Raw genomic sequence first — 27,185 nt, 5'->3', positions numbered from 1 at the left:
ACACTCATTATTATACCGCTCTCCAGCCCTTCTGCTACTGTCAAATATTTCAAATTTTGACTCATCAGTCTAGTGACCTGGTGCCATTTTTCTGCACCCCAGTTCTTATGTTTATGTGCATAGCTGAGTCACTTGGCCTTGTTTCCACGTTGGTGGTATGGCTTTTTGGCCACAATTCTTCCATGAAGACCTCTTCTGGTCAGACGTTTCCAGATAGTATATGGGTGTACCTGGGTCCCACAGGTTTCTGCCAGTTCTGAGCTGATGGACATCTTCCGATTTCGAAGGGAAGTAAGCATGATGTGTCTTTCATCTGCTATACTAAATTTCCATGGCCGACCACTGCATCTACGATCCTCACCTGGTTTTAAGCCTACACAGCTATTTCTGTTTCAGTTAACGACTGTGTATCAACCTACATATGAAAATGATTATCATTAGCACTTGTTTGGTATAAGTGGTTTCTCATACACCTGACTATAATCCTGCTAAATCCCTGACTTTGCTCAAGTGTACCAATAAGAATAGATGCTGGTTTGAAGGCAAAGGGTAGTCAAACCAAATATTGATTGGATTTAGATTTTTCTTCTGTTATATCACTTTGCAAATTGATAAAAATAAACAATTAGAATTTATATTTGTGAAAGCATTCTTATTTTACAGCATTTTTTCACACCTGCCTAAAATTTTTGCACAATACCGTATCTATTATATATATATATATATATATATATATATATATATATATATATATATATATATATATATATATATATATATATATATATACAGGGTCAGTCAAAATTATGTTAACCTTTGAATGGCGGAAACAATTTATTCTCAAAACATACTTCATATGTGCAAGATGATTTACAGGAATATCTCAACCTGTTCGCCATCATGTTCAACACATACACACACACACATGCTGATAATCACTGATGTTTCTACACCTTGTTTGGAGTCCAACTGTGGTCTGTGCATGTCTGTCTATATAAGCTCCCATAGTTGATAATGTGTATCAGAGCAAAACAAAGCCATGAGGTTGAAGGTAGAGCTTAGAAAAAGGACTGAATTGAGACATTAATTTGAGAAAGGCTACAAAAAAAAAAAACAGCAGTACAGAAGGTTTCCAAGAGCACAGTGGCCTTCACAATTCTTAAACTGAAGTAGTTTGGAACAGTGACGACTCTTCTTACAGCTGGCCACCTGGCCAAATTGAGCAACCATAGGAGAAGGGCTACGATAAAAGAGGTGACCAAGAACACAATGTCACTCTAGCTGAGCTCCAGAGAAACTCTGAGGAGATGGGGGAAATTTTCAGAATAACAACCATCACTGCAAAAACACCACTGCTTTGGACTTTATGATAGAATGGCCAGACAGAGGCCTCTTGGACTACTATACACAAAATTCTCTGGTTTGATGAAAAACATATTAGTGTCATGTCTGCAGAAAACCAGGCACCTTTCATCAACTCTGAAAATACCAGTTCTAGCATTGGAGCATGGTGGTAAGGAAACAGGCTGTTGTAGCAGCAGGACAGTGACCATAAGCACAAAGCAAAGACAGCACAGGAGTAGACCTAACTTGAATCCAACTGAACATCTCTGGAGACACCTGAAAATCGCTGACAATGGTGTTTCAACTAAGTACAGAGTAAAGGGTCTAAATACTTGTCTCAATGTGGTTCTTATTATCAAAACAGTTAAAAAAAAACCTGAACTTATGTTTTCACCCTGTCATTCCTGGGGTATTTAGTGTTGCTTGATGTCAGTGAAAAAAGGAATATAATTGATTTTAGTACAAGGCTACAACATACCAAAGTGTGACGTCAAGGGGTCTGAATACCTTCTAAATCCACTGTACATATACAGTGTCAACATTTGCTCTGCCTACCACATCCAACCATGAAGAGAGGACTGAAAACTGCTGATGCCTCAGGACATACCCCAAGGACCATACCATTGCACATGATGACCACTGTACCATTTTTCATTATCACTCCCCTACAGAATCATAGACAAGCAGATGGGTAGTCAACTTTGTCAAGTCAACTTTATTTATAAAGCACTTTACATACAACAGCCGCTGAACATAGGCTAAAATAAATTTTAAACAAAAACAAAATAATAAATAAGTAAAATAAAATACAATAAATGAAACTAATTAAAACATAGTAAAAACAACTAAACAGAGTTAAAACAGAGTAAAATCAACTGCTCACACAGGATCAAACGCCAAACCAAAGAGGTAAGTCTTAAGAGCAGACTTAAAAATGGGCAGTGAGGAGGCCTGTCTAATGTGGATCGGCAGTGAATTCCAGAGCCTTGGAGCCACAACGGAAAAAGCCCTATCCCCCCTGAGCTTTCGCTGAGTCCTAGGCACATCCAGAAGCAGCTGACCAGCTGATCTGAGTGAGTGGGAAGGAGAGTGCATATGCAGCAGCTCAGCGAGGTAGGGTGGAGCAAGCCCATTTAAGGACTTAAAGACAAATAAAAGAATCTTAAAATGAACTCTAAACTGAACAGGCAGCCAGTGCAGTGAGGATAACACAGGTGTAATGTGCTCATTTTTTCGCGTGCCAGTTAAAAGGTGTGCAGCAGCATTTTGCACCAGCTGGAGCCGAGACAGGGTGGACTGGCTAACACCAACATACAACGAATTACAATAGTCCAACCGGGTTGTAATGAAGGCGTGGATTACTGTTGTAAATTGATCTTTGGAAAGAATGTTTTTTATCTTCACCAAACATCTTAGCTGAAAAAAACAAGATTTCACCACCGCGCTGATCTGACTGTCCAGTCTAAAATCCTCATCTATCCTAAAACCCAAATTTGTAATAACAGGTGTACCATATTGTGCAAGGGGACCCAAATCCACAGAAGCAGAAGTAGAAATAGACCCACTGGTGCCCCCAGGACCAAAAACTATAACCTCTGTCTTATTTTCATTAAAATTTAAGAAGTTTACTGCCATCCAAGCTTTCACCTCTTCTAGGCACATAACCAAAGTTTGTATGGAGTAAGCATCCTTGCGTTTGAGGGGTACATAAACCTGAGTATCGTCTGCATAACAATGGAAAGCAATTTTATGCTTTCTAAGAATAGAGCCAAGAGGCAGGAGATACAAAGAAAATAGCAGAGGACCAAGTATGGAGCCTTGTGGAACCCCACATGATAGTGAAGCAGAGGAGGATCTAAATTCATCTAGCCTCACTGAAAAAGTTCTTTGAGTCAAGTACGATTTAAACCACGCCAAGGCAGTACCAAGAATGCCCACACAATGCTCCAGACGAGATAATAAAATACTATGATCTATAGTATCAAAAGCAGCTGTTAAATCGAGCAGAACTAAAATCACATAATCCCCTGAGTCTGTTGCCAAAAGGATGTCATTAAAAACCTTCAGTAATGAGGTTTCAGTACTGTAAAGCGGCTTAAAACCAGATTGAAACACTTCGAGCACATCACTTTCATCTAAAAAGGCTTTCAATTGAATATACACACTTCTCTCCAAAATTTTAGACAGAAATGGAAGCTTGGAAATCGGTCTAAAATTGGACAGCACAGTGGGATCTAGGCTTGGTTTTTTGATCAATGGTTGCACTATGGCATGTTTAAACAAATTAGGAACTAAGCCTGAGGAAAGGCTGCTATTGATAATAGCAAGAACAGATGGCCCTAAAACAGAAATAATCTCTTTAAAAAGAGAAGGTGGGACAACATCAAAAGGAGAACCTGAGGGCTTCGATTGACCAACAATCTCATGTAAACAAGATAGAGTCACCGGCTCAAACTGATAAAAAACAGCAGAGCAGGGGAGAACAGCTAAGGGGTCATAAACAGTGAGAGGTATATGAGCCCTAACATTGTTCACCTTATCTACAAAGAAGTGCAAAAATTTCTCACATGTCTCAAAAGAAGGTTCCATACAGGCATTCTGTGGAGCATTTAAAACCCTATCTATAATTTCAAATAACACACGAGGTTTGTGATAGTTTGACAGAATAATATTTGACATGTACGCTCTTTTGGCATCTTTCACAATAAACTGATAACGACGCCAGCAGTCTTTCAATACTTGAAACGATACATGCAAATTGTCCTTTCTCCACTTGCGCTCAGCTTTCCAGCACTCGCGTCTGACAGCGCGAGTTGTGTCATTCAGCCAGGGCTCAGATTTCATTTTAGGCTGCCTAGTTTTTAATGGAGCCACAGCATCTAAAACAGTTTGGCAGGTGGAATAAAACCAGGAACAGAGCTCCTCCGTATCGGAGGACGCAGATTCAGGAAGATCACATTGACTAAACAAAGCAGAAAAATGTACAGCAGTGGATGGATTAATGACCCGACAGCGCCGCACAGAAGCACGGGGTTTATCAGCTTTACAGGGCAAGGTGATGTCAAATACTACAGGCTTATGATCTGAAAACACTGCGTCCAAAATTGTCAAATTCACCACAGAAAAGCCGAGCGATAGGACAAGATCCACCGTGTGCCCAAGTTCATGCGTCGGTCCAGACACCCATTGCATAAAACTAAAAGAGTCAATTAGACTTAGAAAGTCCTTCACCATCGGTTTATCAGGACAGCATACATGTATATTAAAATCTCCAAGAATAAGGACTCGATCATATTTAGGCACAATTTCAGCCAGTAAATCGGAGAAGTCATTGAGAAAGTCCTTATTATATTTAGGAGGCCGATAAATCACCGCAAACAACACTGGGAGCCAGCAACCTAGCACAAATAAGCTCAGTTCAAAGCTAGAAGGAACAAATGATAAAGACAGCTGCTTACATCTATATTTATTAAGAAAAACATTTGCAATTCCTCCTCCTCTGCCTGATGTCCGAGGAGAATTAAAGTAAGCACAGTCCGAAGGTAGAAGCTCTGAGAAAACGCTGGATTCACCAACATTCAACCAAGTCTCCGTCACACAGAGAAAATCCAGTCCATTGGAGATGAAGAAATCCTTAAGAATAAAAGTTTTGTTTGACAGGGGTCTAGCGTTTACCAGACCAATCCTGGCTGGAGCCGGTGTCATTGGAGCGCCTGCATTTCGAGGAGCCCGGCGGAGAGGCCGCAGATTTCCCAAAACCGCTCCGCGTTGTCGGGGGTGAGGATAGTAGGAACAGTGGGGCTGCGACAGCCGGAAGAACTCCTCTGACCCGGCCACAGGTACCAACCAGGTGTAGGCAGGATCCCATAAGTGTCGGGGAGAAACGAGGCGATGAGCCCATCCGAAACCAATCAGAGACCTAGCAGAGAAGGCTTTCAGCCTCACCAGCCTACCGCTGCGTTTACCTCGGCGACGACGGCGCCTCCGCCGGTAAGGTGGAACCGGAGCACGACGGAGAAAATTGGGAATCTCCGACAAAGGCGGTGGCAAAGATTCCTGGGCACCAACATAAAGTTTTTCCTCAGCAAAACTTCGCAGTTCAAAAAGAGTTTGGCGATCATACACCAGAAGAGCATCAACATCTAGAGCAGCAAAAGTCAAAAACAACTCAAACATAACCAGAACTGGCAGAGCAAAACGGCATGCCACACACATAGGCGCCATCTTGTTAGAACAGTTTATCTCATTCAAGCCAAGAAAGTCAACAAGGTTGTGACAGTCTCACTTGATTGTGGTCTCAGATTATCACTACTATGCATCCTAATAAAACAAGTGGTACCAGCATATCTCAATTCATAACAGCTTTTGGTGTCCTGCCTTATGGTTTGCCGAGTACACTCTAGCAACAACAAAATGTACAGAGGTGTCCAAAAGTGTTTCTCCACAAAATATTAATGTGTAGGGCTTGAATACTTATGTAAACACTAACTTTTGAGCTTTTCTTCTTCAGTTAAATATCTACAGAGAATGGTTTATTTTGACATTGGAAATATACTGTTACAGCATAAGAGTTCACATTAAAATACTGAATTAATACATTTTTACAAATCTTTGGTCATGCAGAAAATTATGACAATTTTCAAGGGGATTGAATGCTTTTGCATAACCCTGTACTGTATATCCACAGCAAGACTACTCATTTGGCAATGGCTTCAATATCAGAGGTGATGAGGACACTACCCACAGTAAGGGTGCCTAAAGCTACAACATAAATATTTCTGGCACAGAGTATCCCAAACATGGCATTCTTAAAAGCACACCCTTCTTGAGTCTGGAACTTTATATTAAACAGATGGCAGCAGCTCATGGACATCAGAAGCAAAGAGAGTGGGGGTTCGGAGGGGGAGAGAGAAAATTATTGGGTGTAGGGCACTATGAAAAGCACCTAACTGTGCTTTTTAGTGTAAGGAGCAGTATTGTAGACTGAAGAACAGTCTCTTAAACTGCATCTTTGTAGCAGGCTGCCTAACCCTAAGAAGTGCAAGCTGTGTGAGAGGTTGAAATTCAGTGTGGTGTACATGAAGTCAAGGTCAATTGTAATTTACAACCAGTTACATCAGAGACTGAGGCCAGGAGCACTGTATGCAATGAGCAGCAGATTTTGGAACAATTGCTATAGCAGATGTACTTCAACCATGCAATACTAATGCCCAGCAAGAAACAAGGCTGGAGTGCCTCATAAACCAAAACAATTCAGCAGGAACTAGACAGCAGCAAATGGAAGCCAGTGCCCAACAAGCTCAATGTGTCCCAACAACCTTAGGCCTGAGACATAGGATTTTGCTTCAGAAATTAGACAGCAAAAGAACAAACTCAGGATTGGAGCTGGGAGTTAGCCATTCTTTGAGCAGAATGATAAAATAAACACTAAAGTATAACAGCTTGGATCTACACAGAATAAGTGGGTATCTGATTCACTCCTGTGCAGAACAACTCTCTCTGATTCTCCACTCCATATCTGAGATGTCTGTGTATTTACAGCAAGTGCCCAGACCATGGAAACAAACAAATTGTTTCCCATTTGCAAAAACTAAACACCTAAATGCATTAACTTCTCAAATCATGAAATTATTTGAGATGTTGATTATGAAACAAATTTTTAATAAAACCAGGCCTATCTGGAACCCTACCAATTTGTATACAGAGCAAAGAGGGGGGTGCAGGATGCCACAGCACCAGATCTGAAATTACTATATGAGCACTACGAAGGACCAAAAAACATGCAAGATTGCTGCTTATACAGTAGATTTCTGGTCAACTTTTAATACAATTCAGCCACACATTTTAGTGGACAACCTGATTAATAAATTCTGTTTAGACACAAACATGGTGGGATGGATTCTGTACTTTTTAACTAAACACAAAGAGTGAGTGTTGGTGGCAATTTTTCTGATAGGATTATCACATCCATGCGGACACATCAAGGTCACGGTCTGTCTCCTCTTTTGTTTATATTATACACAAATAACTGCAGGAGTTCACACAAGGACAGAAATGTCCTGATATTTGCAGATGTCTCTGCCATTGTGATCTTCTACAAGATAATGACAACAGCTATGGACCACGTTAATGAGTTTGTTTAATGGTGTTATTCTTATACAGCTGTATAAAGGGACAAAGGACATGGTTATAGATTTTAGGTGATTCCTTCCTCCCACTATCTCAACGTTTATTACAACATAGAACAAATCTATAAGAAGGGGAAGACACTGAATTGTTTTGAAGTGGACAAAACCATAATGACACTTTTTTATATGTCTTTTATTGAATCTGTTGTTACATTTTCTTGTATAGTATATGATGGTTTGACAGCCTCAACATTAGGAATATATATTATGCTAAGAACATTGTAAAAGTCAGAGGTACACTTATTGGTTTGCAACAGATCTCTGAGCTGTATTACAAACAGGTTAGAAAGAAGGTCAACTCAAATCTGTCAAACAGTAGCCAATTCCTTCTTCCTACGTCTCAGCTATTGCCATCAGACTGTAGATTTATGTTCCCAAGGTTAAATAGATGTAAGTACTCTGTTCTCTGTTTGTTACTTGTAGGGATGATGCTGGATTTTGAATTATTTTTTGTACTGTTTAAGGTAATTATACCTCCTCAAATCAAATTTTACCTGTCACATACAAATTATACATACAGTACAATATGTAGTGAAATGCTTAGTTGCTCAAATTCAATAACTGTGCCTTTAAAAAGAGCATAAAATAACAATAACACATGACTTTATAAATATCAAAAATCATTAACAGAATTATAAATGTGAAAAATAATAACAAAAAATAACTTACTAACTTAATGTAAGAGAGTTAACAATAGGGCATAATGTATTTCTAGGCACTTTCCTTATTCAAGATGCGCATGGACTATAGGAAGAAGCTCCTCCTCACTCTCACTGACTTTAGGCTGCAGTAGTGTTTACCTGGCCACAGCATAGAAAAGATGCCATTGTTGGGATGGCTGGGGTCACGGATGATTTTCTTTGCCCTGGAAGTGTCCTGGAAGTTTGAGTGTACACACCCACTGATGTGTTCAGCTGACCAAACCACTCTCTGCAGAGGTTTGAGGTCTTACTGTGTGCGATTTCCAAGCCAAGCAAGATACTTTCGATGATGGATGGCTCCTAATACTGGAGGGGTTGTATTGCCTGTGCTATTTTCTCCAAAAATCCACAATCAGCTAATTAGTCTTGCTGACATTCAGGATTAGACTATTGTCCTGACACTAGTGTGACAGACTGTGCACTTCAACAGAGATATCCAATGTAACAGGTCACAGCTTGTATAAACACACTGATGTCATTATCAGAGCTATGTCTAAATACAATCTAATCAACAATACTCAGCATGTCCTTGGGATTGGCCTCAGATTGATCTGTCCACCATGTGACTGGAGCGTCTCGCTTTAACTTTTGTTTTTATATCTGGGCATAAGACATTTGGGAACATGGTCAGATTTGCCTAATAGAGGCAGCATCTATGCTTTATAGTTGTCTTTATGTGGAATTAAGCAATATTCCACTGTCCTGTCCCCTCTGATGGAGCTTGTAATGTTCTGAGAAAAGTTCAGCATTGCTTTTTTGAGACTAGCCTTGTTGAAATCACCAGCAACGATGTTGGCAGCATTCAGGTTACCATTCTGGTGTACTAATCTTGAGTGTGTGTACTTACTGTATAATAACACTGATTGACAGTTTTTGTGTCTTGGCCTATTTTCTAGTACCTGTATAACAATGCCTTATGTTTTGTACTTTCCTGCTACAAACAAATTTCTCTCTGGGATAATAAGTCTACCTAACCTAACCCAAACATAGCCTCTGCTATGCCAAACACTTCCATTTTAAGATACTGTCTCCTTTAAGTACTTAATTTAATTAAAAATACAGATGACAGAGACATTTTGTAAAGGGCCCAAAACATTCTAATCAATCAGTATATACTGTTTCAAACAGACTATTTACTCATTGATTATGGCATACAACAACATGTCTGTTATAGCAGGTTACAAGGGTAAAACTCATATTTGTTCCAGTTAGCAAACTGCTGCTTGGCAGGGATCTAACAGATTTATGTCTTTCTATTATATAACTCGTATGTGCTAAAAGAAAAACTCCACACTTCTCAAGATGAGAGGCACATTAGTCAGACGCAAAGCTCATTCACATACTGTACGATATCACCTCCAGCCTTAGATGACTATGTGTTAGTTGATGCATCAGCACCCAGTCATTAATTTAGTGTGCCAGATCAGAGGAAGGAAAAGCTTAAAAATACTTTCTAACCCCTCACAAATTAGAGAATGTTTTATATTCCTGCATGTATTTCTATTTATAGCATAATATTTTCAAATCAGTTTAGTCTAATTCAGAGTTGCTGAAGCCTACTGCAGTGCACTTTGCACAAGGCAGAAACTCACTATAGATGGCCACCAGTCCCTCTTAGAGCCAATTTATGCACACACCTCAATAGGTGTCAGTTTAGAGTTGCCAATTAATCTAACATGAAGATCTCTAGAGATTCTGGTGAACAAATGGCATAACCTGAAAAAACCCTATGCAGATGCTGAAAGAATGTGCAGCCTCCACATAGACAATAACTACGAACATGATTCAAACCCAGGACACCCAATTAGTGAGACAAGAGTGTTAACCACTGCACCACTTTGCCCAAATGAAACATGGTTAATTGGTGCTTTTTATTCATGTGAAAACAGGCTAAAAGTTATTTAAAACTGAAAAGTATTCATAGAGAATATGGTAACGTATTGTTTTACATTTCCTTTTTAATCTTTGGTGTAAAAGTTCTAAAATTTAAAATAAATCTGTTTCCTAAATATGTTTTGTACCAAATTATTCTTTCATACTTTCTCCACATGGAAATGTGCATTTTTCTTTTTCTTTTTACCAAGTCTGTTTTACTTTACTTTCCTGTAGCAATCAAAATGTCATCCCTTTATTTTTAAATGGGATGAAAAGTTAGAATAGCGTTTCCAGAAACAGAAGAGGCATAAAAGTTGCATTAGACAGGAAGAGAGCCCAACAGAGGTTAAGGCACAAAGGAAATTGCCACTACTGAGTGGAGAGTTAAACTGAATGCCCCTTTAAATGTCAAGCTGGAGACTGCCAGTAGTCCCCATTACTATAGGAGATGCATCTGCGGCAGATATCAAATTGGCACCAAAATGAGACAGGGCCATGAAGGACAATCAAGAAACCTCCCAATAATAAAATTTGAAAAAATTTTTTGAAAATTATATACTGTTTCAATTGTAGTAGTAGGACTGAAGCAGAATGTTGCATTAAAATTCACTTTTCCTGCTCCTTCGATAATCAGGCCTTTTTAGGAAAACATGCAGAACACATATAGGGTGAAGTTACCACATTTCAAACTACTCTTATGGCTTTTATATAATTTAAAGGCTTGCCTCTGCCTCATAGTATTAAAACTGCTTGTACTCTGTCAGTAAAACACATGTATTCACCTTTAGATTGTGTTCATGACAGAAATATATAAAAAAAATAAACAATATCTTAAAACATCCCTGTGGCCTATGTTGTCCGAAGTAAAGTAATCATGGATATTTGACACAGATTTTTATGATATTCATGGTTTACCATACAAAATAAAGAAGCCTTAAAGAAGTTTAATTTCCAGTTGTAAAAGGATATATGAGTGTGACTCTTATTATTATCATTTTTTCCAATCAAAATTTCTAATTATTCTGAAAACTAAGCATTATTACTTTCTATGGATAAAACCAAAAACGATTACACTAAACATTCTATTGTGCATGCTATATGGACTACTTTAATGATTAAAAGAATATTGATCTAATTTTGAAGCAACTGATAACTAAAGATGAGAGTGTTGTTTTACCCCGGTTTTGCTAATGTTTTAACTATGCTTAGTGATTAAATAATTTTTCAAAAGATTTTTTTAAATTTAACATTGTTATATCTAACAAGTGTCAAGATGTATTCCCTTACCGTATTTTCTTCCTTGCTGCGACACACTGAACGCTCATATTTATTTCCCAGTTCATTACTGCCATCCACATTCAGCAACTTCATTTGCTTAAATACATCTCCACCAAAAGCCATTCTATAACTGGTCTCTTTTGGACCATCAGAAGTAGGTGCCACAATTGCGGACTTCTTTTTAAATGATTTGGATGGTTTGACACCTGTCCATGGCTGGAAATCATGCCTGTAAAATAAGGAAAAGGGAAAAGCTAAACATCTAATTTCCTGGCATTTTGTAGCAGTAAAGTTACAAAAGAAAATTTCAGTTTTCAATTCACTGAGATTCTGCACCAGCTTACAATATTTATCCTGAGTAACACCAAATTTTACTGTATTTGTTAGAGTTAATGATAGAAATGAACTGTCATAAACCCTTCATTGTAAAGCTACTGAATTTAAACACTAATGTTTTAATGGATGGCTGTCCAACGAAACTCTTTTAATCAATCAATATGCACTTCTGTCTCCAAAAATATATTGTTCTAATGAGACTCTGAATTATGATGCTACATTGTTAAGAGATTCATATGCCAATTAGAGGCTTGATTCTGTCTTCATCTGTCTTCTAGCACTAACACTGTAAATAAGGCTTTATCTGTATTTCACCATGACGAGTAGCTGGCAGTTCTGGAATCAGAACTCTTTACAGAGTTACTTGGCAAACACTACGCATTCCTCCAACCCAGATAATTAAACAAGCACATATTTATCAGTTTTAACCAAACACCATAGGTTAATAGGCAATCATTTTGTAGCAAAAATACACAAGAGTTTATTATCATTGTGTAAAAAAAGAAATTTCTCATTAGTTAAAACTAGCTCACATTATAATTTTAAATGTAGTTTATGCCAATGTAACTTCCAAACTGCTGATGCAACATAAATAAAGAAGTAATTCATTGTTTTTTTATTGCATCACTTTATTTAAAGGAATGAATCTAAAGGGGAGCATGGTGGAAGAGTGGTTAGTACTGCTACCTCACAACTCTATAGTCCTACATTTGAATCCAGTCTTAATCACTGTCTGTATGTAAACTGAATAATGCCTGTATAGTTTTTTCATCAGACATTATAGTTTTCCCTCATACATCTTAAACATATTCTAAGTGAACTTAACTGGTACTGTGTGAGTGAATATGGTTGTATGTATGAGTGTGCACCTTGATTGCCTGGCATAATATGCAGGGATGGCTTATGCCTTACCTATAATGATAAGCAATTATCCTCATAACACTGACAAGAGTTAAATGGGTTTGAAAAGGGATGACTGGTTGGACAGAAGTAAATCTAAAAGCAAGGAATGATGGTGCAGTTCAAACTTCTGTTTGTTTTTAATGTTTTAACTTTACATACTGTAAGTGAAGGCAAAATGTGAATGGGTTTTGAAATCTACAAGTAAAACTGGAAACAATTACATATTACTTGCCTGTGCTCCATTTGGAAAAAGAAATGTAACCAATTGCATCTCAAATGTTGTAAGGCATAGAATAAAGGTGTCGGCAAAATAAAAAAATAAATGTAAATATAATGTAAATGCATAACTAATAAATGGTTTGATCATGTTTACCCACTTTCTAGTAAAGCAAAAATACTGCTTAAAATGCTACTGCAGCCTCCACTATATCAGAAGTGATGTACCTATAAGAAAAGATCCTTCATTTTTGTTAGGTTAACATGAATTCACTAGTACGCTGATCTAGGAAAATACTGTACTGTATACATGAATGATAAGTAATCTTAAAGAGTACTGTACCTGATTACCTGTGAAACATCACGTTATATGAATGTGATTGAATTCAGTTTATGTTAGCATTACAAACATCATGCTGCAAAGTTAAAGTCACTGTGCACATTGCAGTTGTAATTAAATCAAAGTCAGCACAACAGACAGTAGACACAAATAATACACATATTAAAAATTAATCAATTGACACTTAAAATGTTTTTGCGTCTTGAAACATAGGCCACAAATAAAATATTCCTGTCAATGTGGTATTACTTCTGCAAGATGCCAAGGCTCGCAGCCTGAAATACAAAAGCATTCCAAACATCCATCTGGAAAACCAAATAATTAAAATTTCTTTATTGTTTTGCACTCAGGCTGTAACAAATGAATAGCTTCAGAAACAGACTAGTGCCAAAATGTATTGTAGTGCTAACAAGCTGGTAATGAGCCTAGACTACCTGGAACTAAGCGCCCTTAATTACATGAGATATCAGGGGTTGCTGGGATATTTGTGTTTATGTAATTAAATATGTGCACCCACTGCTACAAGTCCCTCTCTTGGTAGTAATCAATGGATCGGGTGCTATACTGTATGTGGTACACTTTCTGACAACCAGACAGGAGGACACTAAAATCCTTTTGTGCGTTTACAGTATTTTAAGCATACCCAGTCAGCAGCAGCATTATGCATCGCGAGGAAAATTCTTTCACAACAATAATACACAGTACCACTTCTTACACTTTAAACAGCTGTCCAAAACCAAAAAATTAAGTTTGTTTCATCTAGATAGTTCTCATCTGCATATGATGGCCAAAAATACCAATTAAAGTAATATTAAAGAACTGAAAAAAGATGATCTTTGATGTTGTTAAACTGGCATCACCTTCCATGGTGGACTTTTCTGTAAAGACTTAAAATGAGATGAAGTCAACTTCAGATAGGAGGGCGCCTGCCCAGAACACAGTTTTGGATACTGCATTCCCTGCTCTGCTCTCCAATAAATGAAAGTTATCGCAAATATACTAATAACCCAATTGTGCTTTACTCACTCAGAATATGGAACCAAATTAGGAAGCATTTTAAGATGGAAAATCTTTTATCAGTGGCACCTCTGCAAGAGAACCACCTCTTTCAACCTTCGCAAGTATATCCAGTTTTTAATACCTGGAAAAGTTTTGGGATTAAAATGCTCAGAGATCTTTATATAGACAACATATTTACATCTTTTGAACAATTACGATCAAAATTTAACCTCCCAGCTACACATTTCTTTTACTATCTTCAAATTAGAAATTTTGTTAAACAGAAATTGCCCGATTTCCCCCACCTTGCACCCTCCACAATGCTGGAAAAAATACTGCTCAATTCCGAGGAAACAAACACTATTTCCGCAATATATAAAATCTTATTAGAGTCCCTACCTTTCAAAGATCCAAGAGGACATTGGGAAGAAGATCTCTTAATCAATATATCAGAAAAGGAGTGGAAGGTAGCAAAGCAGAGAATTCACTCGAGTTCTATATGCGCAAAGCATAGAATTATTCAACTAAAAATTATATATCGAGCTCATCTGTCTCGCTTAAAACTGTCCAAAATGTTTCCAGGCCAGGATCCAACCTGCGAGCGCTGCAACCAAGCTCCTGCCTCACTGGGTCACATGTTCTGGGCCTGCACCAAACTAACATCATTTTGGACAAAAATTTTTAAGTGCCTCTCTGACAGCCTTAGTATCACAATCCCTCCTAACCCACTAACAGCTGTGTTTGGTGTCCTTCCAGATGGACTGGAATTGGAGAAGGACAAGCAAACGGTGATTGCATTCACTACACTTCTGGCACGCAGACTTATTTTGTTAAATTGGAAGAATCCTAATTCTCCTCTTATAAGTCAGTGGGAAACCGATGTTTTATATTATTTGAAATTGGAAAAAATCAAATTTTCAGTTAGAGGATCTGTACAAATTTTTTTCAAAACATGGCAGGATTTAATCAATATTATTTTACAATAAGAGAATTAACTATTATTGCATTTAACTCCCTTCTCCATCTCATATTTATGTAGATATTTACTTCTCCCCTTCTTTTGTCTAATGTTGCCTTATTAAAAAGCTTAAAGCAATTTTCCTTTAGCTAAGCTCTCCTTCTCAGGGGTGGGGTTTGATTTGTCTTCAAATTTGTTGGGTTATAAATTGATCTGTTTGTATGGAATGATTACAATGAAAATTAATAAAATAAAAATATAAAAAAAAAAAAAAAAAAAAGAACTGGGTTGGATGTTGGTTACACACAGTCATTCTCATAGCTAATGTCGTGTTCACATGCTATAGATCAGTAAGCTTGTCATGTGTGCTTGTAATGTCTTCACACATTATTTTGAGCACCACGGCTCCAAAAATGATCATGATGGAGTTGTGAAATCGAAAGAAAGATCGAAATGTCATTCCTTAAGACTGTGTCACATTATGCAACTTTTCCAGCAATTTTCAGCCATAGCCTTCATTTACATAATCTTAACAAGTCAGATGCAGTCGGTGCCTCATTCCCATGAAAACAGCCACATAATGAGACATGCTCAGTAACTCACTCCAATAAAAATCTGTCAGGGTTGATTTTGCCTTTAGTTGTAAGGAAGGGCTCTACATGCATGGCAGCTGACAACCAATGAATGTACATTCGCAACTACAATGCATAGAATGTAGTGATGAGGAATAAGGAATGTGGGTGTTTTGGACTTCACAAACTGAAGAGAAGCTTGTCTGTCTGAGCTGTTGTGTTTTACATACCCTGACAGTATGAAAAAAAAATAAAAAGACAGAAATTGCGGTTGAAATTGACATAACTGAGTTTTACACGTCAGGTGAGTTCAGACACTGTACAAGCTGTAGCTGATGGAAATCATTTTGACATGGACCTACATAAATGAACAAAGGTAATAAAAGTGCTGGTACAATTAAGGTTTCTTTATTTAGTCATGTTTACACAAGAAAACATGAAATTTGCTAATTACAATGAAGAAAGGACAGTGTTGCTGCACTCTGTCAGTTTATTAAAGCAAACTGCTCCTATACTAGAAAGTGACTGGGAATATGCTGTTGCAAGAGGCACTTTAATCACTCCCTATGTTAATTGAGACACAGTGCACTACCACAGGCATATATGAGGTAGCCAGATGTACAACTTTTTTATCTAGATAAACAGATCATCCAGTCTGTTATGCAGAGCATCAGATGCCCAGTTTTTGCATTGAGTGCTTGAAAATCCTTTTTTCCAGTGCTGTGACCATTTCTGTATAGAGGCTATTAACAGTATGTTTTGTACAATGTGACCATTGGCGGCACAGCCATAACTGCTAAGTTCATTCAAGGATATCACTCCAGGTGCTACAAACTGGAATCTCCATGGAGCAGGTGGAAAGATACATCTTGCGTAACCAAATAGATCCTGAAGCAGCAATTATCACTGAAAAGCTTTCATGAAAGTTTTTGTTCCAGTTCAGGAGACCAGATGAGATTTTTTAAAAGTGTGCCAGTGCATAATGCAGTGAAAGGCATTCTTAACACTTTTACACCACTTTAGGATTCAACCACAGGTTACCAGTCAGCAACAATTGTATTTTCCCACCATCACCAGAAACACTGGCACCAGCATTACAAAGGTAAACAGCTGCATAAATATCAACAGCGCTACGATCTGAAATTGATTATACTGAGCTAACAGCTTGCTTATGCAGCATGCTTAAATCTCCAGGAACATCGTACATTGGAAACTTGTTTCAACAGTTATGCAATATGACCCTTGGAAGAGCTGGTCTTCCCTCTGATTTGGAACGTTTAGGTTTGTTTTCTTCCCTACTGATTTTTTGTTTTGTTTTTCTCTCCTAGATTTCCTTCTAATCTTATGAACCATGAATATTGTAATTACTGTATTATGCTTCTTACCTTTTTCATTATGTCATTTCATTCAAAAGTGGTGGCTCTGTGGCTAAGGATTAGCGCTGGTATCTGGAAGGTTGCTGGTTCAAATCTTGTTACTGTCAGAAGGGATCCTACTCCGCTGGGCCATTGAGCGAGGCCCTTAAACTAAAAGTTGATCCAGGGGGGTTCTGTACAATAGCTGACCCCCAACGGTCACATGACACATCAATTTTTCCTTCGGGGATTAATAAAGTATACCAAATCCAATCAAATAAAAAAAAAAAAAAAATCTCCTTCGCAGCTTTGCCTTTGATAGTCTGTCCATTGCATTAGCAAACAGGGTGGCAACACTTCTCAAAGTCTCTTAATTCAGTTCATGTAGGTGGTCAAAACTCAACAAAGCAGTGTCAAATCACCAAGTGGTGACCAATCATCCACTGCCAGGTCCATTCAAATACATCGGGCCAATTTAGAACTTCCAATTAACCAAAGATGCATGTCTGAGATATAAGAGGAACACTGGGGGAAAAAATGAACAATCTCCACACTGACATTAAGCAGGCTTGGAATTCAAACCCACTATTGTTGAACCTGTAAGGAAGGAGCACTAAGTACAGTGCTACACAGTACTAAACTGATGGGGAAGAAAAACAGTTGAGCTAATTAAAGCCACGCACGGCTAATGGTAAACAGTATTACTTAGTCATATACAGACAGCTGAATGGATGACAGGCTGCTTTCGCCATGTGATGCCACTGAAGTTGGAAGTACTGTAGTTGTCTATGCAGCTTAAATATGTCCTCTTATGTGGAAACATTTCTTGCCGTGTGAATAACAACTCTACTTTCCAGAACATTAAAATAAGTCTTCTGCCTTGAGGGTCCAAGTAAGTGGCGAACCTCCTTGAATAATTACAAACAAGGTAACTAACTATTCAACAGGCCTTCGGAGAAAGATCTCTCTACAGTACAGTTTATTTTTGTACGCTTTATGTAAACAGGCGGCGAAAAGAAATAGTTTGATAAAAATGAAGTAAGGATATTGAAGTTCATTTTCCAGTCGCGCGTTACATAAACTACTAGTCTGCTGCCGTCTATACGCGAAATGGGACGCCAACATATGTTTTACTATAACCGTACAAAGAAAAAGAAAACGAAAACCGCGTGCACAGATTTCAAAATACATAAACTACTGCGTACAAACCTCAAAAGATGAAAAATCCCGTGCCGAAAGCCGCGTCTAGCGGTCGTGCTGAAGAGCTGCGCGCAGGCGTTGTGCGTGCGCGGCTTACCTGTACGAGCTCGTCTTGCCAGCCTCCTGCTCTTCTCTCCCGCCAGCTTTGTGCTTCACTTTCTCAGCTCTCTGTGACCCGAGCTGCGAGTACCGACTACCGGGACTTTGTAACTGAGGCAGGGAGAGTCCGTCTTTCTTGCCGCCATTGCTGATCCATGGGAAATGTTCCCTCTTCGTGACGGGCCAGGCTTTGAAATCCTGCTTGTACTGAGTTAGGCTCTGAAAAGATTCGCCCGAGGACTGGTGATCCTCCCGTGGTTTCAAACTAGTGTCTTTCCTCCCCTTCCACAACCGCCTCGTCCCCAAGTCCTGGTCAGCAGGCGGTCCGCGGTAATCGGAAGGATCCTCTGTTGGCATGAGCTTAGTGAGCCGAACGTCTTGGTCTGTAATTTCGGAGTAGTTCTGTATGGTTAAAGGTACGGATAAATCAGATTTGTCGAATTGGTTCCAGAACCGAGCTAGACAGCAGACCCGACTGATGCATGGCCAGGCCATATCGAAAAAAACATAAAAATAAGTGAATTAAAAGAAAAAAAATGTTATAAAGGAATTTGCTTGTTCACGAAGGCCACATAACGCTGCTCAGCTTTCTCCATAATAACACAAGTCGGATCGACGCAGCTTCTGCTTATGCCGGTTCTGACATTTCACATTCGTCTCACGTGGTGCGAGAGCTCTGATGTATGCATAATACACCAATCCCCGATCATCAAACGACAATTTGTATCAACTGATTTATCTGTCACGATGTTAATCTTATTCTATTTTATTCATCAGTTTTCAGTGCTATTTCTTTTTTTTCTCTACTCTGTTGCGTTCTTTTGCGTGTAGCCGCAACGCGCAGATCAAGTTATTTATTTATTAATTTCTCCTGACCTGATTTGTTTGTGAAGCGCTTTGCGGTTGCAATGAAGGAATTAATTATGTAAAAACAGGAGGCAGTGGTGGTGGTGGTGATGATCATAATAAAACAACGTAAAAAGAATCAACATTACAATTAACTGTTACTAAATGCGCTTATTATATGCTGCTGTTTTCCAGAATTTCCAGTTATATCGGGTTAACGTAAATTCTTTTAAAATCAATATCCTTCTTTCTCTTTACTTATTTATGCAATCCATGGACATTCTTTTAAGTACCGTTCTTTTTGAGGTCGACCTCATCTTATACAACTCTGTTCATTCTTTGACAGATACCTTAAGTTCGCCTTGTAAAGCTAAATGACATCTTCGCCTCTATGCAGTTCCTACGTATACGGCATACAGATGAACAAAACCGCACAAAGATGAACTGCTAATTACGATATTAAATTTCTAGTTCAATGCTGCACATTATATCATATTAGTGTATAATATTTCATCTGTCTATTTTCTGTGCCATCTGGCCAAAAATAACAGTTAAGGCGATCCTGTGTCTGTTGCAGGAGCACTGAGCATAAAGCAGGTTCCAATCCTGGACTGGGCTCCTGTTTCTAACAAATGAAAGCAGTATTTGCCTTTCTTGCACTTCTCAAAAGTGTTTTTTTTTTTTATTAAATCACAGTATTATACAGATACTCAAACTGAATTAATCCTCTTCTGCCTCAAAGAGTGTAATGTGCAAGCCTTCATAATCTCATCTGTACTGGGACTGTATGTGGGCAGTGTCAAGGCTAATGCAAGCCCAAGGTGTTTCTCATGCAATGAACTTTGAACTGTAATCAGACTTAATTTTGTTTCTGTTTGAACTTCATCAGATACATAAATACTGAATTCATGAATTCTGGATAGGTCTTCATAAAATTTTGCTCATTCATAGCTATCCATCAGTCCCCTAATGTGGTGTTATCTGAACCCTAACCATTTAAGTTAACCCTAACCCCAATTAACATTTAAGTTAGTAGTAACACAGATTCCTGAGAATTCTACATTGAAAATCACCCCTTTGCAAAAATCTTCCTTATCTCTGTAAGACTGTTTTTCAGTGCTTAAACTGTGCACCAAATTGCACATAGTGGTGTAAATGCTCAATTTTGAAATGTGATCACTAGTCTTTCATTAGAAACTCAACGCTTTTAAATCGAGGTAATTCATATTGTCTGCTATTGTTTTGATGCCTCCTAATTAATTCTAGCACATTATTGAAACTCTGTCTAATCTATGAAACTCTCTCTAATCCATGCTGAATGATTACTTAATCTCTTACTAGTTGTTTTTTTTCTTAATTGTTTTGATTGCTTTACCTGTTATATACATTTGGCTGCCTGTCACACAGATTGCAGTTTTTGAAGTTTTCATGATTGAATAGTGACATTGGCCTAGTAATCAAGTAAATGGGGCCATTGTTGTCCAATTTTACATTGAATGAATAAGTTACGTTGACACTGCTGTTGTATGTTTTTGCCTTGTCTTTGACTATTTTCTAATAGAAAATGTTTTTTGCTTTTTTTAATTTTCAGTTGGAAACAAAATATTCTTTTTCAAACACTGTATTAAATAGTTTGAATTGTGAGATATTGAACTGGATATAAATTTGATTCTAGGTCATCTTCAATCCAAGGAACAGAACTGGTATAAAATACCTTCTGGGTTTCATTTCCACCTACCACCTTTTTTGAATCCATGAAGTCAAATAAGGCTCCCTGGGAACACCATCCAATCCCAGCACCATCCAACATAAGACATGGACCCAAGGACAGAGCTTTAAATAATGCTATCTGAAGCAAGGCACCTTTTAGGGACCCCTTCAAATTGAAAACCTTACTAAGCTTGAGACAATACATTTAATCCACATACAATATATATTGCAGTACATGCTTCACAATACATAAGAAATCGGACAAACGAGATGAGACTTTTCAGTCCATCAAGCCTGTTTGTTTAGCTGATAGCTATGCTGTCCTAATATCTCATCCAGATTTTTCTTAAAGGTTGGCAAGGTTTCTGCTTGAACTACATGTCTTGGTAGTTTTTTTCCCAGAGTCCCACAACTCACGCCTGGACAAACTGCGGAGGAAGGCAGGCTCTATTGTTTACATAGAGCTGGACAGTTTAACATCTGTGGCAGAGCGACGGGCGCTAAGCAGGCTCCTATCAATTATGGAGAATCCACTGCATCCACTAAACAGTGTCATCTCCAGACAGAAGAGCAGCTTCAGCGACAGACTGCTGTCACTGTCCTGCTCCACTGACAGACTGAGAAGATCGTTCCTCCCCCAAACTATGCGACTCTTCAGTTCCACCCAGGGGGTAAACATTAACATTATACAAAGTTATTGTCTGTTTTTACCTGCATTATTATCAATTGTAGCAGTTAGGCGTGTTGTCCACCTCTCGTCCCCTCAGGTACCACTCTTCGGACCAGGTGAAAGTATAATAATTCTTTATTTTGATATTACAAGGTGCACCAAGCACTCCTTCCACCACACTCATATACAATAAACTATTCTCAATAATCAACAATCCTCCACTCCCAGACACGTCGCCACCCTACCTCCCAGCTCAGCTCAGTGTCTGGGCTTACCCATAGTCCTTTTATAGCCCCTGACCCGGAAGTGGCTCCAAGCCAAACCCACAAGTCTGTTTTCCTTCCGGGTCAGGGCAAAGTCCTTTTCTTCATCCCGGGAGCACATCGCTTCTTCCAGTCACGTGACTGGGATGCACGCCCGGGTTATAGGGCAGAAAAGAGTCCATGAGGCCCTTCGTAGCGACTCCTGGCGGCCCCCAAGGTATCCAGCAGGGCTGTGTCAAAACACTACAAAGTCCATGAGGCCCTGCTGGAACTCGGGGCACCAATATGCTGTCCGGAGGGCTCCTCCTAGCGGCCTGGGGGTGAGGGCCGGACTGGAAAGCCGGCAATCCTCCACAGTTCCCCCCTCTCAGCGAAGCCAACTGGGGCGGAGCGTTGGTCCCCGCGAGGGACGTTCTCCTCCAAGAGGACGCGTCGTCTGGACCCTGGCGACGATGTCGAGACCCCACAGCGAACCTTGGGGGAACAGTGTACCAGTTAACCCACCGCTCCCCTGTCCTCCGGGGACAACTTCGCCATAGATGGCCCGGTTGACGGCAGTTGTAACACCGCCGCCGTCCTCCTGGTCGCCTCTCTTCTTGGGACCTAAAACACCTGGGAAACTCCGTCAGGGTTAGCTCCGCCCTGTCCTCCGCCAAGGAGGGAATTATAGCCGCTTTGCTGCTCTCTGCCCTTTTCTTTATATTGTTAGGAGACCCGCATCTCTGTGTGGGGATCTCCTGCTTTCTCTGGGGCTTGTGCACAACGTGAGGCTCTCTATGGGAGAGAGAGAGCCTCTTTGCTGTTTGCACGCCCGTTGTCCTGTGTAAACTCGGAGGCGGCGTCATTAGCACCGTATCGCTCCGGGGAACAGCACTATTCAGCTGTCCCGGGACGATCGGCACTTCTCCCGCCTCTTCATTAACCAACGGCAACCCCTTTTCCACGCGGGTCGGGCTTTTACGGTCCGCTTTGTTCCGGAGCGGCGTCTGATATCGCCGCCCCGGTTCCATCGGATCGCTGCCCAACCACTCCGTCATGGTACCACATTCTATTGTCGGAGACACAGCGCTTTGGCAACCGCAACTTATTAAACACGGTGCCGATTCACACTGCGTCCCCTTATCATATACGGCGCAGATTTCACTCACCTGCACCGCCGAATCAATCGAGGCCGGGGCTTCACGGCCTAACCACCGAAGGTATTCCTGCAATCCCCTCAACGGCGTTTCGGCTGCAGCTCCCAGCTCTTCGACACGCTCCTTCACCTCCTGTAATCCCTGGAAGAAAGCGTAAAGGGGCGCGAGACATTTCTCGAGCTCCTGCAAGTTTGTAAAGTTATTTGTTTCGGCCGGCAGTAAGGCCACTTCCTTGTTTTGGTCATCTGCCGACTGGGAACCAATGAGCACGTCCACTCCTGGCACGTGCTCTGCTGATGAGCGCAAGGGCTCCTGGGATTTGGAGTCTTCTGAGGGACGGGTGGCTGCAACAAGCCGACTGGGATCTGCCTCTTTCACTTTAGCGGCAGATCCTTCAGTCACATTCCGTCTCTCTTTCTTTTTATTTACAGATGGCGCTGCTTCGCTCGCCGCCCCCTTCCCCTTCAGGGAGCGCAGACGCGTTGGGGAATTACTGACCTCACCGACGGCTCCCAACTGACCTTCTTCCTGGTTGTCGTCGCGCGAGGTCACGTGGATAGATCCCACGAATGGGTTGGCCGCTTCCATCCGACTTGCCTTCTGGGTATCGCGGCCATCTTGCCACGGTACGAGGCAGGTATCCGAATCAGCGGGTGTTTTCCGAAGGCAGGCCTCTGCAAAATAGGAATAAACAGTCCCTTGCCCATCCAAGGCTAAATACCGGCACGAGACCGATAGCCAACAAGTACCGTAAGGGAAAGTTGAAAAGAACTTTGAAGAGAGAGTTCAAGAGGGCCACCCTAAGAAGGTCCATCTAGTGACCGCGGAGGGTTCTCTGCCACAACGAATTTGATTATTGATGCAGATCCTCTGCCTCCAGACGGCCAGAGAATCCTGCCGACTACGCCAGTGTAGCAGTTAGGCGTGTTGTCCACCTCTCGTCCCCTCAGGTACCACTCTTCGGACCAGGTGAAAGTATAATAATTCTTTATTTTGATATTACAAGGTGCACCAAGCACTCCTTCCACCACACTCATATACAATAAACTATTCTCAATAATCAACAATCCTCCACTCCCAGACACGTCGCCACCCTACCTCCCAGCTCAGCTCAGTGTCTGGGCTTACCCATAGTCCTTTTATAGCCCCTGACCCGGAAGTGGCTCCAAGCCAAACCCACAAGTCTGTTTTCCTTCCGGGTCAGGGCAAAGTCCTTTTCTTCATCCCGGGAGCACATCGCTTCTTCCAGTCACGTGACTGGGATGCACTCCCGGGTTATAGGGCAGAAAAGAGTCCATGAGGCCCTTCGTAGCGACTCCTGGCGGCCCCCAAGGTATCCAGCAGGGCTGTGTCAAAACACTACAAAGTCCATGAGGCCCTGCTGGAACTCGGGGCACCAATATGCTGTCCGGAGGGCTCCTCCTAGCGGCCTGGGGGTGAGGGCCGGACTGGAAAGCCGGCAATCCTCCACACAATCTTTAATTTAATATTGTTTTTTGTATCGGTATGCTGCTGCTGGAGTATGTGAGTTTCCACTTGGGATTAATAAAGTATCTATCTATCTATCTATCTATCTATCTATCTATCTATCTATCTATCTATCTATCTATCTATCTATCTATCTATCTATCTATCTATCTATCTATCTATCTATCTATCTATCTATCTATCTATCTATCTATCTATCTATCTATCTATCTCTTCATGTTAAGAAGTCTTCCTAGGTTTAGTTTTAGTTTAGCGTTTTATTTCACTATTAAGATGAAAGAATGTTTCTGGATCTACTTTATCAGTGTATTTGAGGATTTTAAATACCTGGATTAGGACCCCACACCAGTCTCCTCTGCTTGAAACTAAACCGGTTTAATTCTCTGTGTCTGTCAGAAGGACATGTCCTTATGTCCTGGGTGCATTTGGTTGTTCTACTCATCACAGCTTCAAGTACTGCTATATCTTCTTGTACTATGGTAAACAGAACTGCACACATTTTTCAAGATGCAATCATGCTACTGCATTACAGTATATAGTTTGAGCATAACGCCTGTTGACTTCAGCATTATTTATGATATAACCTAATATTTTGTTTGTCTTTTTAATTGCTTCTGTGCATTGCTTAGTCAATGAAAATGTTGCATCAACATATACCCCTAACTCCTTTTCAGATGTTGCTTTCTGTATGACCGTCTCCCATCTTGTATTAATTGATGTTCCTTTTTCCCCATGTGTAGCACATTGCTGAACACCTGCAAAATGCAATTTAGTGTAGAAGTTTTGAAGGGGTGCAGGTCTTTTTGAATTCTTAAATTGTTTTTTTACTAGAGTAGCACTGAAAAAAAATGCTTGCTATTCGTTTTGGCTTCTCCAGCAATTTTTATTTTGACACTGTTCATCCTCAGAACAATACACAGATAACAATTTTTTTTTTTCTTTATTTAAAGTATGAAAATGTATACATTCTTGACCACTTCTTTGATATAATAATAAGCTATTTTAACTGAGTTTTGCTCCTCCCGCACACTTCTCCAAACACCACGGCAGTTTCAGATTTGTCCTGCAAGGTAAGAGATGGCTGCTCTTTAACTAAACACATACAGGGACAACTTTGCATTGTACATGTAACTAACCCTTTAATGAAATTGTAGAAATCAAATGTGGAAGAATAATTTTAGGGTAACATAGCATTTGTCTTAAAGAAATAGCTTAAAGGGTTAATACATGCCAGAAACCAGCCATCCATCCATCCATTTTCCAACCCGCTGAATCCGAACACAGGGTCACGGAGGTCTGCTGGAGCCAATCCCAGCCAACACAGGGCACAAGGCAGGAACCAATCCCAGGCAGGGTGCCAACCCACCGCAGGACACACACAAACACACCCACACACCAGGGCCAATTTAGAATCGCCAATCCACCTAACCTGCATGTCTTTGGAATGTGGGAGGAAACCGGAGCGCCCGGAGGAAACCCACGCAGACACGGGGAGAACATGCAAACTCCACGCAGGGAGGACCCGGGAATCGAACCCAGGTCCCCAGGTGTCCCAACTGCGAGGCAGCAGCGCTACCCACTGTGCCACCGTGCCGCCCTGCCAGAAACCAGATAGGTCAAATTAACAGGGACAAAAATGTGATACACAGTGTACAGAAGGATGACTAAGAGATCAGATGTCCTGTATTCAACAAGATGGGACAGTTGCATGTATTTATTTATTATATACAGAAATTTCAAGGGTGGTGGCTAAATCCAAAGGACAGAAGATGAAGTAAAAATGGGCTTTTATTTTATATAGATCATTTGGGTGTAAACCAATGAACCAACCAGAGTAAATGTATTCATTGATTGACACAGTTATTTAAATTCAGTTGCTTATAACATAGACCTACACCTTTAGTATTTGACTATTCGGATTCATGCTGTAGAAGAATATTCCCAGTTCAAGCATTACCTGAAGAGTAATAGATGACACAGATGGACTAGCTTTTCTCCTGCTTTATTACTGATTTGTCCTGTTAGAGGATATGTTTCTTTATTTAAGATGTTGATTTCTACCACACAACAAAATATTACAAATGACAAAATCTGGACACATACAATATGACCTCTGAAAATGAGGAAATTAAATGCCAATATCATACACTGTGTGTTTTTTTTGTGGCTTCAAAATGCATGTGCTCCTTTCTGATTCCCAGAACTCGCTGTGCAGCAAATATATGAAAATTGAGTTAAGCAAAACTTTGAATTTTTTTTAATCAAAATATTTCTCAATTTCGAAAGGTAGTTTATAAATTGGGGAAGGGGGGATATGCATGTAATTGTCAAGGTTCGGAATTAACTAGTTTTCTTATATTTCATAATAAACATATGAAGTTGAAAATGAATGTTTATCTGTGATCTTTCCTAAAGGAGGCATAATCATTATTTTTGAACCTCTCAGTTCAAAATGACTATCACATTTTTTTTTATCTAGAAAGGAGTAGATGTGTGCATTAAGGCAGCACTTGTGCATGATCAATATCCCATTTTAATCATAATACAATTATTGTATTTCATTACATACTTGTGCTAAAAATGTGTGCTGTGATGAGGTGGCCCCTGGCACATGTCGTCTGCACCTGTGACAACACACAGGAAGCAAATACGTAAACCAAAAAAGTCACCATTGTAAATAAGAGCAAACAATTGGTGAGGGATGATCA

At 40.0% G+C, this 27,185-nt stretch overlaps 1 protein-coding gene across 2 annotated transcripts in view; it reads right to left on the bottom strand.

Moving 5' to 3' along the window:
• Positions 1–19,222, bottom strand: part of map6d1 (MAP6 domain containing 1) — a 47,342-nt gene extending 28,120 nt beyond the window's left edge. The window contains exons 1-2 of one of the 2 annotated variants that reach the window (XM_028825733.2): positions 18,363–19,222; positions 11,396–11,615 (exon numbers count right to left, since the gene is read on the bottom strand). In XM_028825733.2, coding sequence (XP_028681566.1) covers positions 11,396–11,615; positions 18,363–18,859 — 717 coding nt within the window. In that variant the 5' untranslated portion in view covers positions 18,860–19,222. The remainder of the gene's footprint in view (positions 1–11,395; positions 11,616–18,362) is intronic. The other variant, XM_028825734.2, reaches the window with a different exon arrangement.
• Between the last annotated feature and the right edge of the window lie 7,963 nt (positions 19,223–27,185).

The sequence above is a fragment of the Erpetoichthys calabaricus genome, chromosome 2 (genome assembly GCF_900747795.2).
Source record: "Erpetoichthys calabaricus chromosome 2, fErpCal1.3, whole genome shotgun sequence".
Taxonomy (NCBI): Eukaryota; Metazoa; Chordata; class Cladistia; order Polypteriformes; family Polypteridae; genus Erpetoichthys; species Erpetoichthys calabaricus.
Note: the sequence above shows the minus strand (reverse complement) of the source record. Positions and strands in the feature narration are given on the sequence as shown.